This window comes from Barbatula barbatula (assembly GCF_947034865.1).
Source record: "Barbatula barbatula genome assembly, chromosome: 22".
Taxonomy (NCBI): Eukaryota; Metazoa; Chordata; class Actinopteri; order Cypriniformes; family Nemacheilidae; genus Barbatula; species Barbatula barbatula.
In genome coordinates, this window is record NC_136785.1 from 8,248,954 (window position 1) to 8,265,487 (window position 16,534).

Sequence of the window (16,534 nt, forward strand, 5' to 3'; positions counted from 1 at the left end):
GTAAGCACTAGGCATTAACTTTTAAAGTAATGTGTAAACTGCATATGCTAGATATTAAAGAAACAAATGATAACAGATCATTGTATGACACTTGTTGCTGGTCAAATGTTTCCAAGATTTGCTATATGTGAAGTTAAAGGTTTGTTCAAATTGAAAAATAAATTTAATGTTTACGCTTGAACAACAGCCTCTCATGCTGAACCAAACCTCTAATGTGAACCTGTGCTAGGTCATGTGCAGAAAGCATCATAGGGCAAGGATTCAGCCAATCGTAGAACAGGAGATCAAACAGTAACCCAGACACTGAGAGCCAAGCAGAGAGCCGCCATACATCGCTGTCTCTACAAAGTGGATCACAGAACAAGAGACAACATATATAATTTAGATAAATGCAATACTTAACAATAATAGATTTTATAGTAGAAACAGTAAAACATGAATATAAACACAATATATGTGAATCGATTTTTCAGTTATTACATTTTTAAGTATGATAGTACACTATGAATATTCCAGTGAAAAACACACACTTCTCAAATGTGTAAGTCACTTTGTATAAAGCTTCTGCATAAATGTAAAAGTTTTTTCTCTATTGTGTAAAATATCTTTTAGCTTTAAGTCATTTCGCATGTCACACTTCACTGCTGTGACATTCTTTGCAATCAGGACAAGCCAAGGAGTACTCGAATATTTAAGTAGTTGATCCAGCGTCTTCCTTCCTCTCCTGACCTTGAATCTTATTCAAATCAACAATTTATCCCATTGTAATGGCCGAACATCTTTGAATCCGTTCACATATAAGCACAGCCCGACCTTTGGCTCTTTGCCATTGTAGTTAAATTAAGCTCAAGAGAGCTTCCATTAGGTCAGCAAGAGGTATTTTCTCTGAGAGGGTAGAAGAGCCTCCTTACAAACATACTGACATGAGAAGAAAAGCCAAAATATTATTATATTGCAGGGCTGTTATCAAGTCAACCTTTGTCGAGTCGAAGACCAGGACTAGTGGAGACCGAGTCAAGACAGAGTCTAAAGAGGTAGTGAGGAAGTTTGTATGATGAGTGTTGATCTCTGGGGCGGTTTCCCAGACAGGGACTAGCTTAAACCAGGACTAGGCCTTAGTTTAACTGGGATATTTTACCTTCCAAAAAACATCACTGGTGTGCATCTCGAGACAAAACATAAGATATGTCAGCGTTGTTTTCGATCAAGACACCTTTTAAATTTAAGTTAGTCTGGGACTAGTCTTAAACCCTGTCTGGGAAACCGCCCCTTAAGTCGAGCTGACACTACAGGACATTTCACTTTAGATCACAATATTGGTTTTACAGGCCAGGTTATGACAAGAAAACTAACATTTTCCAATGACAGGTGAATATACTTCCATATTTTATTTTTCAGAAATTTTCAAAATGTCATGATTTTTTTTAACAAAGCACTATCAACAACACAGAAAGAATAAAAAATATTTGTCCCTTAGTAGGTGATATTGGTTACATACAAAAGTAAATCTAAAATCAAACAAGTCTGTAAAAACCAAAATCATACCAGCAGCTCAAAACAGGTGTTGTGAAAATATTAACGAAACTGTACAGGAAGAGAAAATACTGTCTGTGTTTGACATATGAAAGCCATCTGATAGAATGTTATACAGTTAAACAGAAGAGATCAAATGAAATGAATACTATTCATTCTATAAATCTACAAAGCGTCTTTTCTCATATACAAAAGTTTTAAAAATACCCGAATAGCTCATGCCAGCTTTGAATATGAGCTACAAAATAAATTCTAGCAAAGAAATCTTGCAATGTTATTTACTATCTTCATAAAGATGTCTTTTTAGGCCTGAGCCCAACCCAGTGTTTCCAGTGTTTATCTGTATCTCCTTGCTGTATTATACAAAATTAATCTCATTAAGCAAGATCGTTGATAAAGCAGACAAATATATTCAAGTTCCTTGAACTAAAATCAGGTAACAGCTTTCATCAAACAAAGGTTCACATCTAATGGTTTATCTCTACTTCTTCTTTCTGTTCCGTTTCTTTCTCAGCTGTTGTTGATTCAGGTTCTGTCTGTGGCTTTTCATGAGCCTGCATGACTGGCTCTTCACATGGTTCGTCTTGTGTTGTAGACTCAGAGGAACGTCCGGCTGACTGCAGCTCACATCCATGTTCCTCCTCCATCTCCTCTGTCTTGTGTTCTTGCTCACCTCCATCTTTATTTTCTGCATCCACAGTCTCAACCTTATACTCCGGTTCTGCATCCTTTAGGTGCTGGTTTTCAGCATCTGGTGATTCAGTTTCTTGCTCAGTCTGGTTTGAAGAGACTGATATGGTGTCGGCACAGTCAGATGCCTTTTGCTCCTCAAACACGTCCCCCTCATGCCCATTTGGAGTTACGGCAACCTCTTCTCCTTCTTCTGTACTGGACTTCCTGTTTTTGCGAGATGGCGGGCGGCGCTTGATGGAAAGTCGAGCTCTGCCCTGCATAGGTAAAATACAAAGAATTCTTAAAAAATGTTAGCTTAGCATTTTAAATAAACAGACCCTTTTTCACTTATTGAATGGAAGAAATTGCTTGAACATTTTATGTTTCACAGAAGAATGAAAATAATACATGAAAAAAGGTGAAATAAAGGTAAGTAAATGATGACAGAATTTTCATTTTTGGGTGAACTATTCCTTTAAATGACACATTCCATCAATGATTTTTTCCCATATCATCCAAATCATCACTGACAGATAAAGACCTTGTTAATGCTCTTGAGAACTCCTCCCTCCACAGGGTTCTCAAAGCTGGTGGCAGTTTCCTCCTGTTTCGGTGTGACAATTACAGGAGGACTGACGGGGCTTCCAGGAGAGGCAGGAGAGAAAAATGGCACGGGTAGCTTCACCACCCCAGGGCTTTTGGGGAACGGAGGTGGTCCCGTTGGAGAAAGTGCGAGGTTGGCCTGCATGAATGAAGACAGAATATTGCTTCTGAAATGGCTTCATTAAAGGAATACTGATCTCTGTCCACTATAGGGAAGCACTGCTGTATGAGCAAAGGAAAGTTGAGTCAGCTGGTTTTACCTGTAGTCTTTCAATGAGGGCAGAGTTTCTATTCTTCCTGGGAGAAACTGGTCCTGCTTCTTTCTGAATGGGTGAAAAATACATCAATCAAGCAAATAGCATTTAATAAAGTACAGAGATTATTATTTGTTGCAAGGAAATGCTCCTTTGTTTACTACCGCCGTGTCAGGTGTTAAAGTCTTGTTGTTGCTACTGGGAGACATGTCCTGCTGAATTCAGCTAAATGATTAAGACGGGTATTTAAGTGTGATTAGTATATTGTGTGACCTGGTTTATTTCTTACTCTCCCTTCTCACAATGTGTTTTGATATCCCTATTGCTACTACAACTTGAAAATCGCATGGACCACAGAAAAGGCAACGCAATCCTATTAATCTGTGCACTCTTTCAGACATCCACAACTGTTTCAACAATTTTTCCTATTGGCTAATGGCCAATCTGCGGTAAACAAAGCAGATTTCATTACAAGCTTTGCTAAATATCATGGTCTCTCTCTTCTAGTACCTACTGAAACCTGGATCAAACCCGAGGACACTGCCACAGCCCTCTCCTATAATTCAACTCCCCCTGACGTGTGAGGGCTGTGGGATAAAGTGTGAGAAACCGGTCTATTACCTAACGATTGGAAACCTGCATGTGACAACAGCTCCATTGAGTCTCATGCTGTAACCAGCTATCTATAGGCAGAGCAGGCAGTTGCCTAGGGCCTCAGGCTTGGAGGTGGGGCCCCCATAACTGTTACTCGTCTCCAACTTCGACCCACATAACATATACTTGAGTCTTGGCTGCACGCCCTTGTCCTCACATTCAGCTTGAGTCGCACGACACATGTAACCACATATTTCTTTTAAAGTCTTCGGCCTTGTTTGTCATCACAAAATATTATTTTTATGCGTTTTAAAACCCTTGCCCATTTAAACTTTCTATCGATTTCTCACTCGAAGTGCACGCACAGATGCCAGTTTTCATTCAGTGCAAGGCCACAAGCAAGTTTCCTATCATGTCTTACTATCTGCAGTAGGCTAAACTCATCCAAAGAGTGGAAAAGTAACTAAATGTATGTAACTAAATAACATTTTTGCAAAAATAAATGTAAATCCCAATTGCCCTAAATTTTGTGTAGACCAATTTCAAATTGAAACAGATTTTTTTATAATATCATTAACAGTTTTACAGTGTAACAAAGTACTTTATTTATTCTAAAAGTTGTAGGGGATAGGGGTGCTGTGAGGGTCCAAATTTTAATAAGCGGCCCTGGCTGTAACTATCACCCACCCTGTTAAAATTCACGTTGTAGTCATTTATCATCCCCCAGGTCAGCATGGATATTTCCTGGAGGAGTTGTATGTAGTTCTCTCATACTTCCCGGAGGATTGTACTCCTCTGGTGGTACTTGGAGATTTTAACATCCACCTTGAGAAACCACAGGCTGCCGACTTCAACAACCTGACTGCGTCATTTGCATCAAGCGAGCTCCCGCTTTAGCAACCCACAAGTCTGGTAATCAGCTGGTTCTTATCAACACACGCCAATGCTCTAGCCCATCTGCCCCCTGGTTATCCGATGTTCTCTGAGAGCATCGTGCCAAGCTCAGATCTGCTGTTAAAACTCAGTACTACCATTCACAAATCCACAGCTCGCCCGAGTCTCCTACCCACTTTAAAACCTTCTCAGCTCTTCTTTGCCCGCTTGCCCTGCCCACCTTCATCGGACTTAACAGTAAATTATTTTGCATGTTTCTTTGTAGAGAAAACGACAACCATCAGCAGTCAGTTCACTGCGCTGCCATCACCTGGACATGCACAAACTCCTGAAGCCTGCTCGCTCGCACTACCCCTTACAGAACGACCAGAAACCTGGGAGTGGTAATTGATGATCAGCTGAACTTCACAGATCATGTCGACTAGCACTACCAGGTAATGTAGATGCATCCTCTACAATATAAAGAGAATTAGACCTTCCCTGTCTGGGCATGCTTCACAAGGTCTTCTCCAGGCTCTTTTCCTGTCCAGACTGGACTATTGCAATACTCTACTGGCTAGTCTTCCAGCTTGTACAACCAGGCCTCTTCAGATGATCCACAATGCAGGGGCAAGAGTGGTCATGCCGAAAAGAGCACACGTCACTCCTCTCTTCGTTAGGTTGCAACTAGTTCGTATAATCGCTGAAATCTCTGCTCTTGGCCTATTCTTGGAAATCACTCTCATGCAATTTCTCAGGATGTGTTCTTCGACTCTGGAACAATCTACCTCTTGCCACAAGATTAGTGGATTCTGTAGTTGTCTTTAAGAATCGTCTAAAAACACCTTTCTTCCGTCAACATCTGACCCATTAGTACAGTCTTCTAATCTCCTGCAATGCTTTCCTTGCGGGTCTTCCTGTAAAGGCTATCATACCACTTCAGCTGGTTCTAAACGCAGCAGCACGCCTCTTCTTCCAACAGCCCAAAAGGGCTCATGTGACACCCCTTTTCATCTCCCTCCGCTGGCTACCGCTTGAAGCCTGTATCCGATTCAAGTCACTGATGCTTGCCTAAAGGACTATCGCTTGATCTGCACCGGAATACTTTCACACCCTCCTAAGCTCCGTCAAGAACCCTGCGTTCAAAATGAGCGACTTCTTGTATTACCTTCACATAAGGGTATTAAATAATTTTTCCGCTTATTTTCCTTCACAACTCCGTCCTGGTCGAACATTCTAACTAACTCGGTCCGGTCAACCACATCTCTCACAACCTTCAAAAAACTACTTAATACCCATCTCTTCTGTGAATACTTGACAGATAAATGAAAAAAAGAAACTAGGTAGTGGTCTAGCTTTTGTTGAAACTAGTAACTTTGTATTAGCATCTATTGTATTATTGCTCCTGTATGACATTTCGCTTATTGCTCCCTGAACTCTTTGTAAGTCGCTTTGGATAGAAGCTTCTGCTAAATGACTAAATATCTCCTATCCCCCCCACAAAAAATTCTTGGGTTTTTATACCGTGGTAGGCAACTGAGACCAGATTGCTTCTTTTGTTTTCCCCTACTTTGTTAGTCGCTTTGGATAAAAGCGTCTGCTAAATGTCAGAAACAATTATTAGACCCTGTTTCCTTAAAATGGCAGTACAGTTTGTGTCAAACAATTCCTCTCACCTCATCCTGAGATTGATCTGCATTATTACTAGTAGATAAATGCAGTGTGCGTGGAGGTCTCCTTCTCACAGGCTTGTTCTGCAACACAAACGCAACACAAAATGTTCAAACCTGTTTAAATAAACATCATGTTTGGAAAGTCAACATAATATAAACAGCTTATAAAACAGTTGTTGTGGGGAAAACATGATCAGGGCATCATATCATGTTGCAGGACTTATTTACTTAAAATATTTCCTTATGACTTCATAGATTAGAAAATAATATATTTTTTACACACAGAAAGAGAAGATTTAAAGCACTGTTAAGTGATAGTTCACTGAAATATTTCATTATTAACTCACCCTCAAGTTGTTTCAAAACTGTATACATTTCATTGTTCTGTTGAACACAAAAGTTGATATTTTAAAGAAAGTGCAGAGTTCTGGGGCACCATTGACTACCATTGTAGATTTTTTCCTACTATGGTAGTCAATAGTGTTTGATTACAAACATTCTTCCAAATATCTTTTTTTGTTTTCAGCAGAACAACTACATTTATAAAGGTTTGACGGTGAGAAAATGATGACAGAATTTTAATTTTTGGGTGAAATAAGTTGAATGCTTGTGAAACATAACATTAGATGTGCCTACAACTTAAAATGAGATGTGTATCATGTTTTTTTCTTTTTTAATAAGGTAATATTTAAGAAAAACAAACAGAAATGGAAGAAAAAGAGAGGCAAGAAAAAGGAAGATAACATTAGAAAGAAGTCTGTTAAACAGTCATTTCTGCTTTTAAATAGCATTTCATAATCTGTGTGGGAGATGGGGTGAGAGTTTGACAAGTAGTCTTCTAAGAGCTTGATTGTCTGGGTTCAATGCACCAGACTATAATGAATACTTTCAGGAAATAAAACAGGTTCTACATTCGGGAAAAAATCTGGCTTCCACAGGATAAAAACAATGTGTAAAATTAGATTTTGCTTCCTTGTCTCGGTAGGGTGATGAAGTTCAGCTCTAACTTGGAAAAAAATTTCCTCAACCCTCAGGGTATCGCATGATGCACTTGTATTACACAATTGAGCACATTTTACTCAGGTACACAACCAACCACTTATGCTATCCTACAATATAAGCTGTTGATTTAACCCAAAATAATGAATGTAAATAAGATGCTATTTGTGTTATTTGATGTAATAAACAACTGGTGCACATTTCAAATGAGAGGTTGAAAAGAGAAGCAAAATGCAGTTTTTTAAGTATAATGTGCATGACGAGGTGTCAAGGTGCAGAATAAAGGAAGCTGAAGTGCAGAGTCAGTTTGACTGAGGCTGATAACACTTAGATGAACCTCACCACTTCAACATCTGTCATATGGGGCATTTGACAACTGAATTTTCCTGCTAGCTCAGCCACAGATTTCTTTTTTACAACCGAATGGTCCTGAAATACAAAGATGTTAGTGTAAAAATGCACGTCCCCTTTTAATAATCTGGAATAAAGATTCAAGTGCAACCCAATAAACTTAATAACATAATAAAAATTAGAAAGCATTGAGAAAGAGTGAGCCATGCAAATATGTCTTCATGGGGACACGGACTCAGTCAGCCATGACTTCAGACTCTCCAGGCTGCTGTTATAATGGCTGTATCACGCCTCCATCTCTGACCATTAGCACTCTCACTATCAGTGGAGGGAAACCAGAACTGCCTTGCGATAGGAAAGAGTGACATTGTTGAAGTGAGCTATTGTGTACACAATTGTATGTTGTCAAAGTGCTCCATTTTAGGAACTTGTTGGAACCCACCTATGCTAAATGGCACGCAATAAAACTTTACTGGATGTTGATGATATAGTTAACCATGGCTCTGATTACCAGCGAATGCACTGTTAAATGTTTAGTAGGGATGCACAGATACCATTCTTTAAAGATCAATAAAGTACCGTTTTTTCTTCTGGTACTCATTGATACCGATGCCTGTACCGATACCAGTTTATTTTCACAACACAGTGAGACCGATAAAAAATAGAATAGTTTTTAATTACATACAACTCCACCTGAAACACATTATTACAAATAAACAATTTTATGTGCTTTTCATGTTAATGTTCAATGAAAAATGTGAAAAACAAATACATGAATAAATACTAAATCATGGAGAATAGGCAGCATTAAGGAATAGGATTTCAGGTATTTAATACTAAAAAAGAAAGTGTGCTTGAACCGGGTACCTTGCTACGTTACAGTTTAATAGACTTTTCTTTGTCTGTGCCTCTTTCCGTTTTGCCTGTATCTGCTGCCCATGTGTTCCAACAGCACTCCATTCAGTTCTCTTTAAGATAAAAGCATTCCGCTATGACATCATTTGCTTTCTTTAGTGCCCAAGATGGAGAAAAAACTTCTGAGTAACTCCCCGTGTTGTTATTTTTAAGCTAGGCATTTAAGAATCACTGACAAAGAAATGCATCCATTCTCTAATTCTCTGTATAGAATACTTAAGAAATCCATAGACTGCCCCAACAGAAGCAATTCAGATCAATTCAGCCAAAATGAACTTGTATCGGCCAGCGAACCGCACAAGAAAGCCGTATCCAAGGTCACAATCCAAAACATTAAAATAAATTCTTTAGTTAAAATGAACTGATTAATGCAAACTGCCAAAAACATCACTGCAAGATGATGAAGACATGCCCCAGACAATGAACCCATAGCAAAGCTCCCATTCCTGAAATACAACCTAAAAAACAAAGGTTTGCCATTTTTAACTAAAGCCACCGAGAAAACCACAGGAATGTGTACCTATTTTACGAGGTGACTTATTCGTATGAATTCACGTTTAAGTCGTGCAAAAACGTACGATTACTAAAAAAAGTAATACTGATGCTTTCCTGTAGAGAATGGTAAGAGCATTGCGTTAACAACGCAAGATTGTGGGTTTGATCCCAGGGGTTTGCAGATACCTATGTATAGGATAATGCAATGTAAGTCGCTTTGGATAAATTGTTACGTTTTTGCGAGATTGTGTTGGGTTTCCCCTCGCTAAAAGTTTGAAGATCCATTATTACATTAATATAAACACAATCCGTCATTGAACTTACTCATTCTTCCCCCCCCCCATTTTAGGATAATTGCAACAATAGTACGTATAGGAATTACATTGCGACTAAAAGCTTCAACATCAACATATTATTTACTAGAATCTCCAAAAGTGGAGTTAAAACTGTATTGGAGTTATTTTCATCTATTATGGGATCTTCTTGGTTGCTTTTTCATCATTATTTGGTCCAAGTTATCCATTAAAAAATTCTTTAACATTTTGTTAGAACAATTTACAGACATTAAAACACACACCTAAAGACCTAATACCGAAGAGAAAACTTTAAACGGTAGTGTATATTTGCATGCCATGGGCGTGTACTTCAATTTAATTTCAATTCAATTGCACTTATACATTGTTGCGGCTTTACAATACATACATATTAGAAAAAAAGGCAGCAGACTTATAAGAAAAATTATAGAAATAACCAAAATGATCAAAAACGATTAAAGTATGAAATATGTAGAATGGTTTATCTAGATTTGTAGTTATACTAAATGGTTTTTAATACTGAATAAAACAAGTCATTTTATTGGTTAAACACATGTGCCATGTCTCTCAAGCAGTTGATAGCACGTTAAGTATAGAGCGCTGAGCTCATTATTGGTTCTTTAAAGCAGGGTGTGGGCAGCTATTTCTCCCGAGACCCAGTGGGTGGTGAGTTTTACTACACGTGTGTCTGAGAGTGTGCGTATGGTCGACCCAGGGTGTGTGTGTGCTCCAAAGCTGTGTCTTTGCACACATTTAACACCTGAAGAGATGACCCCTGAAGATGACATCACCATATCAAACGTCACTAATGGTCCATCCAACAATTTTACTACTTTAATAAACACACAACGTGTGGCATGGTGAGTTAGCACACGCCACAAGACACAAATCCATTCCAAAACTTATTTTTGCTTTCCAACAGTTGGCAGTAACCAACAAAACAATCAATTCAGCATGGACCTTTCTTCAGCTCCAAAACAGTCACACTTGCAATGACATACTCGCTTCTGACCGCAAAGCAGTGGAGTAGGAATGATTTTACTGGACATAACCATTTGATGGAAGTAGAACATGAACTTACATTATATACACAAAAAACTAACGCAAGGGGTAGAGTCCACCACATGCCACTGGCTGTGATGCATGCAGCGGAAAATCGAATCTTATTATTCCCCACAAAGAACACCTATGTCTTTAGGGTTGAGGGCCATGAAGAAGTGCCCCTATAATTCGATTTATACTGAAACATGTTTCATTTAGGGACGGTGGTGCATATAAGGAATGACAGTGCAGGCTTACTTTGGAAATTCGTTTCGCATCTTTATTCTGGGCTATCATTGGATCTGGTGCAGATTGGACACATCAGATTTTCTATCTTACATAACAATCTTTAGCCAAAAGTGGCCCGACACTATGAGATCATGTACTGGCTGGGAATATTTGGAGTGGATGGTGTGTTGGAAAAGTCAGGTCCGCGCTAAACACTCTAGCGCGAGTCAGTGAGTTATGACGGACTCCGTCTCTCACCTAAACTTCCATTCCGTGTCCAATTTTTGACTCATTCCCAGTGTTCCAGTAGTAGGACTCAAATCATAGTCACTGACATCTGCTTGCTTGTGAAAAGAAACCTGCCTTCACTTGCATTTAATCTTATCAGATTTCTGATGCAGCATAATATCTAACACCAGGATGGCGCAACAAACTAACACTTAATATAAAACATGAAAAGAAAAGACGAACGCTGTCCTTAGCACGTCTGCACGGAGCATTTAGACTACATCATTTGCAAATACTCTGATGTCACGTCTCTGAATTCTGAAGGGTGGTTGGGAAGTTCACACACATATGCTTGTCCAGTTCTTCATTAGATCTTCTAAAGATCTAAAACAAACATGAGTCTTTTGGGGTGGAAAATGTGTAACTGGGTGTTGCCTGTTGATGTAATGGATGATGTTGTATATTTTCCTTCTCTAGATCATATTTGTAGTTGCACACAGCTTAGGAAAAGAGGGCCGTAGCTCTAACAGCTGCTGAGGTGGGACTGGGACTGACCCGCATGTTCACATAGCTGAAATTCAGGAGATAATGAACATAAATATCCAGGGGTCCATGCAGGCCAATTCTCTAGAATAAGCCCTGAATCAAAGCTTTAAACAAGATACGCATTCAACCAGCGTTCACAGCAGAGTCGCATTCTTTAATAGCAGGAATTAAATCATGTTTAAATGTGGCCGTGCTTCGTGTTAGAATAGTGTATATACATACTGTGCAACCAAATTTTTTCAAGATTTAAAGGGATAGTTCAGCCAAACTCACTCTTGTAAACTCTATTTAAAGATCCGGTGTCATGTTTTGGAGGATCTATTGCCAGACTATGAAGACTTTTCATAATGAAGCATAACACTTCTATTACCTGAGAAGGAGCTATTTCTATCTACATACACCGCGGGTCCCCTTACAAAGAATTCTCACTATTAGATGCTGCTAAAATCTCCACATTGCTCCTTTGAAATTCCATTCATTCATAATGTGGTCACGTTATGTTTTGGTTTTCTGTAACAAAACAAACACTTTCTTTGTACTGTTTAACGTGACTACCTAAACAAGAAACAACCACAAGCATGCCCAGTTGTTTTTTTTGTATGTTGTGCGGCAGATTCTACATTCACTTCCCCTGTAGATACAGCACACAGAACACCTTAACTTTTAATAAACTATTATGAATAATGTCATATTGATGAACGCCACCACTTTATAGGACACTATGAATCGATGAGCGTTCATTCTGTATTTATTTCCACCTACATTTAATCATATGAATGTCAAACCTCCACAAACACACTCACATGGATCCACCATCCTAACCCGCCATTTTAATCTGTCATACGGATGAGGTTACACCACTTCCTGTGTCAGTTAGATTGCTGCAATGCCAGTCACACTTTATTCTAACTTAAGACATGCAGGGAGGGCAGTGTCAAGGCAAACAGGGTTCAGGGGTCTTGGGTGGTTGGAAATTTGATCCGAACCATAATTCAAAGAGTCATTGGCCAAGCACAGCAATAAAATCTGTTGATGGGAGCGCTGTCCTGCAAACATTGTTATATAAATGATGATCAATGGAGGTTTAACTTGTGACACGGGTGGCAGGTGTCCTGGTCAATCTGAAAGACTACAATGGTGTATTCATCAGCTCACCCACTGACTCAAAACTCTCACATTTGGCGCATCCAAGCTGACAGTGTAACTGCTTCAGATGTGTTAAACATAAATAAATAAATCACAAAAATGCATGTATACGTTTGTTTTCACCACATACGTATTAAACAAAAATCATGCATGCTTAAGATGAAGGACATACAATATGACAATATTTATGATAGCATATATCTATTCAAAATGATGCTTTGATCCTATAAATGTCTCTTGGCACTACATAAGTTTTTGCTTAAAGTGTTCAGGCAACGTAAACAAACAATAGCATCCAAAACAACAACAGCAAACAATTTTAAAAAGACAGCTTTCATACCTCCATCTTCCAGCGCTGCTCGCGAGTCCTCAACTTCTGTTGCTGTTTGTGACACTTGCTGAAGTAAAGGCGCGCGCTCCCTCTCCTCACATGAGCGCGCTGTCTCTCTCTCTCTCTCTCTCCTCACATGAGCGCGCTGTCTCGCTGTGTCTCTCTCTCCCTCTCAGAGCTCAAGAGGGTGGTCGGAGGTTATATTTAGGTTTGACTCTTACAACATTTCCACGACTGAAAGATTGTGCTATGCCATGAGCTGCTAAAAGAGTTCCCCCATGAAAGAATATTGGTGGCTATAAGTAACTATAAACAGAACTCGATGTTTAATGTTGTAAACATTGAAGCCAATTTATATTGAAACACTGATGACGTAAACAACGGTGTTTTAACGTTGGTTCAGAAGAACTTCCTGTTTCACTGCACAATTCCATTTGAACCAAATACCACCAAAAACATTAAGAACGGATTTAAAATGTTATGCAAATATCTTATAAAATGTAATGTTAATCAGCATTGGGTGTTATAATTAGGAGAATAGATTATGGCTCAAGATATTGCTTTTATTAAGTCAACAATATTCTCAAAATAATTAACCCACATCATTCACAAACACTTTTCTTTCTATACGCACATAATAAATAATATTTAACTACTACAAATCTTCAGCTTTGCATACCTAATCACACTGGGAAAAGAAGCCCCAGCCACAATATAAATAAATTAATTCACCACAATTTTACAAAACAAGCCTAAAGCAATGGTGTGGTATTGTTATTGCTTAAAACACAATGTTATTGGGGCTGTGTTTCAAAATCTAGTGAGCTGACTATCTAGACCGCATTCTAAGTCAGCTGAGATCACGGTTGTGCTCACTGACAAGGTCTGTGATACTACCACAAATATTGTTGCGGGTACTTATAATTCTAGATTCTCTAGATATGCACCTCGGCACGCTTTTAGATACAGGCGTGTATAAAGTTTAGAGGTTGCATTTCCATTAGGTTGCACAGGATGCATGGTAAGGGGAGGTGCTTATGTGTCACAACACTCCATTTATGGATGAAATGAAAGAGGAAGGAGCTTTTTTAGACCGTCGGTGCAATCTGTTGATGCACAGTACAAACATAATTACTTTGGAAACGGTGACATTATTTTTATATCTCCTTCTTCCTTGAAAAAAGTTACTTTCGCTGTGGTTTCAAATTGTGCAAGGCTAACTTGTGCAACTGGAGTAGGCTATACGTGCCAAAGGACACCAATTCACTGCCTGTGCTCAGGATGTTGGATGCATTGCATTGAAACAAGCCATAGAAGATTCAGGTTAATCTAAATATGCAGTAGAAGGATGGGCAGATGTAAAATAATGATATCCAGCCAAATGTCAAACGCCACAAAATGTGAAACTTCCTCTTATGAATTAAACAATAGTGACAAAGGTATTTATCACATATCTTCAAAAAGAGTGCCAAGCCTGTGTACAAATTTGTACAAAGGCTAGGTTTAATGTGCTGATAGGGAGAGCTGTGAGAAGCAGGTGTCTTCAGGAAGCCACATACTTTGCTTACAGTTCTTATGCTTCCTGATAAGCTCTTTAAAGAGAGTTAAACATGTTTCATAGGCCACAGAATGACGTGCTGCAGGCAAATGTGAAAAAAACCAACCCAATAGAAATAGGCCGCAGAGATATTAGCATAAGAGATCATTCAGTCCCATCCCATTACAAGGATAAAGTCCACCTAAAAATAAAAATTTCATCTTTTAATCTTTTATTCACCCTTATGCCATTCAAAACCTGTGTGAATTTCATTTTGACAACATTTTGAACAACGTGGGTAAGCAAGCAGTACTGGCCCACATTTACTTCCATTGAATAGACACAAAACCACATTTCACAAAATATCTTATATTGTTTCAAAGAAGAAAGAGTCATATAGAGGTTTTAAACATCTGGGTGAATAAATTATAACAGTTTTTATACCTTTAAGGTTAATACAATTTGGACGGACATACTGTCTTACTGCATCTTCTTGAAAATGGTCAAAATATGTAAACTGTTGGTCAAGGTTCAATTCTAATATATTTGAAACAAGAAATAAAATCACGTAATCAATAAAATCAGAACACGTGATTTAAAAAATTGCATTTACCTCAAATCATATTATTTCAGGCAGCTAATGCGCGTGAAGTTCATAGGTATTGGCTCTCTCAACTCTACGATGGGAAAAATTTTGCAGCTGTCACATTGGGCATTGCAATAGATTTACAAATCTCTTCAAACTTGGAGGTGTGACATCACATTTTATATTAACATATTTACAAGTGGCCAACAAATAACGATCATGACAGAGTTCAACTTTATGTCAATTATCTGTAATGCAATGATAGCAGTGCAGACAAAATAAAGCTTACTAGCAACCAACAGCAAACCTGGAAACAACCCTTTAAGGTCAGAACATTGTTTCCTGCGTTTGGAGAAGAATGAGCTGCCTCAACTCTGTTCCTTCTTTAGTTCTGTAAAACCTGTAGCTCTTCCTGTCGCAGGGTCCTCTCATTGATAGTTTTTCTCCTTCTTAAAAATTGTTCAGAGAACGATCTGAAATTTTCCCCAACAAAGAAGAATAGAACGGGATCCAGACAGCTGTTGGTAGTACACAAACAATGTGTTATGACGGCGGTCTTACGGACCACCCAAATGTAGTTACATAAGCCTTCGTTTCCATTCATCCGGAGATGTTCCTCAGCAATAAGGAAGATCGTCCGTACAACGTGATATGGCAAGAAACACACTAGAAAGATCCCAAGACTGATGATGACCAAAGCACATGCCTTCTTCCTGCACGGTCTGGTCCTACCCAGTGCAGGACTGGGCGTCAGAAGACTCTTCACAACAAAGATGGAGCAAAAAATGATGACCAGCAAAGGCAGCACAAAGCCTGAGAGAAGTGACACGTTGTTGATATAAAGCAAGCTTTTCACGCTTTCTGTTGACAGATCCAGGCACCGAGGACTTCCCTCTAGTTTTCCTTTCTTGGAGAACAACAGCGGACTGCTGGCCAAAGCCATCAACAACCAGATGACTGCACACAGGATACCTGCAATGAAGGTGGTCTGTATGCGCATATACAGGTATGGCCATACCAGCGCTAAGTAACGCAAGATATTGAGAGCCACCAGAAAATACACCGAGCTGTACAAGTTGAGATAAAACACATAAAAGATGAGTCGACAGGCGACATCACCAAACGGCCAATTGTCCAGTAGGTAGTAAGTGATCCTCAAGGGCAAAGAGCACACCAGCATCAAGTCTGACAGCAACAGGTTCACCATTAACAAGTTCACTGGCGTAAAACTCCTTTGCTTTCTCCATTGGCTGAAAAAGACGCAGATAGATAAAGAGTGGCCAGCACTTCCCAGGACAAAAATGATCATGTACGTTACTGGGTACATAATGCGTTTGAAGCCATTAGTGCTGCTTTCATTACAAAATGTATTTCCAGAGAGATTTAACACGGAGTTATTCATTTTTTCCTTGGAGGCAAAGGACAAAGTGCAGGTATAAGTGATTCAAAATACAAAACACAAAAACTCAGTTCTTAATATTTCATGTAAACAATGCATAATTTCTTGTCCCTGAAGCATAAACTGCACAGGCAGGAGTTTTACTAATGTAACATGAGATCTAAAGATTAATTTGTGTTAATGTTTTATTTTAATGCTCTAAAAACAGGTTTTTCT

The 16,534-nt window shown here is 38.9% G+C and overlaps 2 protein-coding genes across 3 annotated transcripts; both read right to left on the minus strand.

Annotated features, from left to right (window-relative positions):
• Nucleotides 1-1,364: 1,364 nt before the first annotated feature.
• dub (duboraya) lies at nt 1,365-12,970 on the minus strand. 2 transcript variants are annotated; one of them, XM_079486952.1, is made up of 6 exons: nt 12,806-12,970; nt 7,544-7,630; nt 6,206-6,283; nt 3,069-3,131; nt 2,747-2,947; nt 1,365-2,480 (listed from the first exon to the last, which is right to left on the minus strand). In XM_079486952.1, exons 1-6 carry the CDS (start codon nt 12,809-12,811, stop codon nt 2,001-2,003), a joined length of 915 nt encoding a protein of 304 aa, XP_079343078.1. In that variant the 5' UTR covers nt 12,812-12,970; the 3' UTR covers nt 1,365-2,000. The 2 variants fall into 2 exon arrangements, with proteins under 2 accessions (XP_079343078.1, XP_079343079.1); XM_079486953.1 differs by lacking the exon at nt 12,806-12,970 and having other exon boundaries at nt 7,544-9,410.
• A 2,334-nt stretch (nt 12,971-15,304) lies between these two features.
• Nucleotides 15,305-16,246, minus strand: cysltr2a (cysteinyl leukotriene receptor 2a; the record flags this gene model as incomplete). The annotated part of the gene is made up of 1 exon (XM_079487057.1): nt 15,305-16,246. One exon carries the CDS (start codon nt 16,244-16,246, stop codon nt 15,305-15,307), a length of 942 nt encoding a protein of 313 aa, XP_079343183.1.
• Between the last annotated feature and the right edge of the window lie 288 nt (nt 16,247-16,534).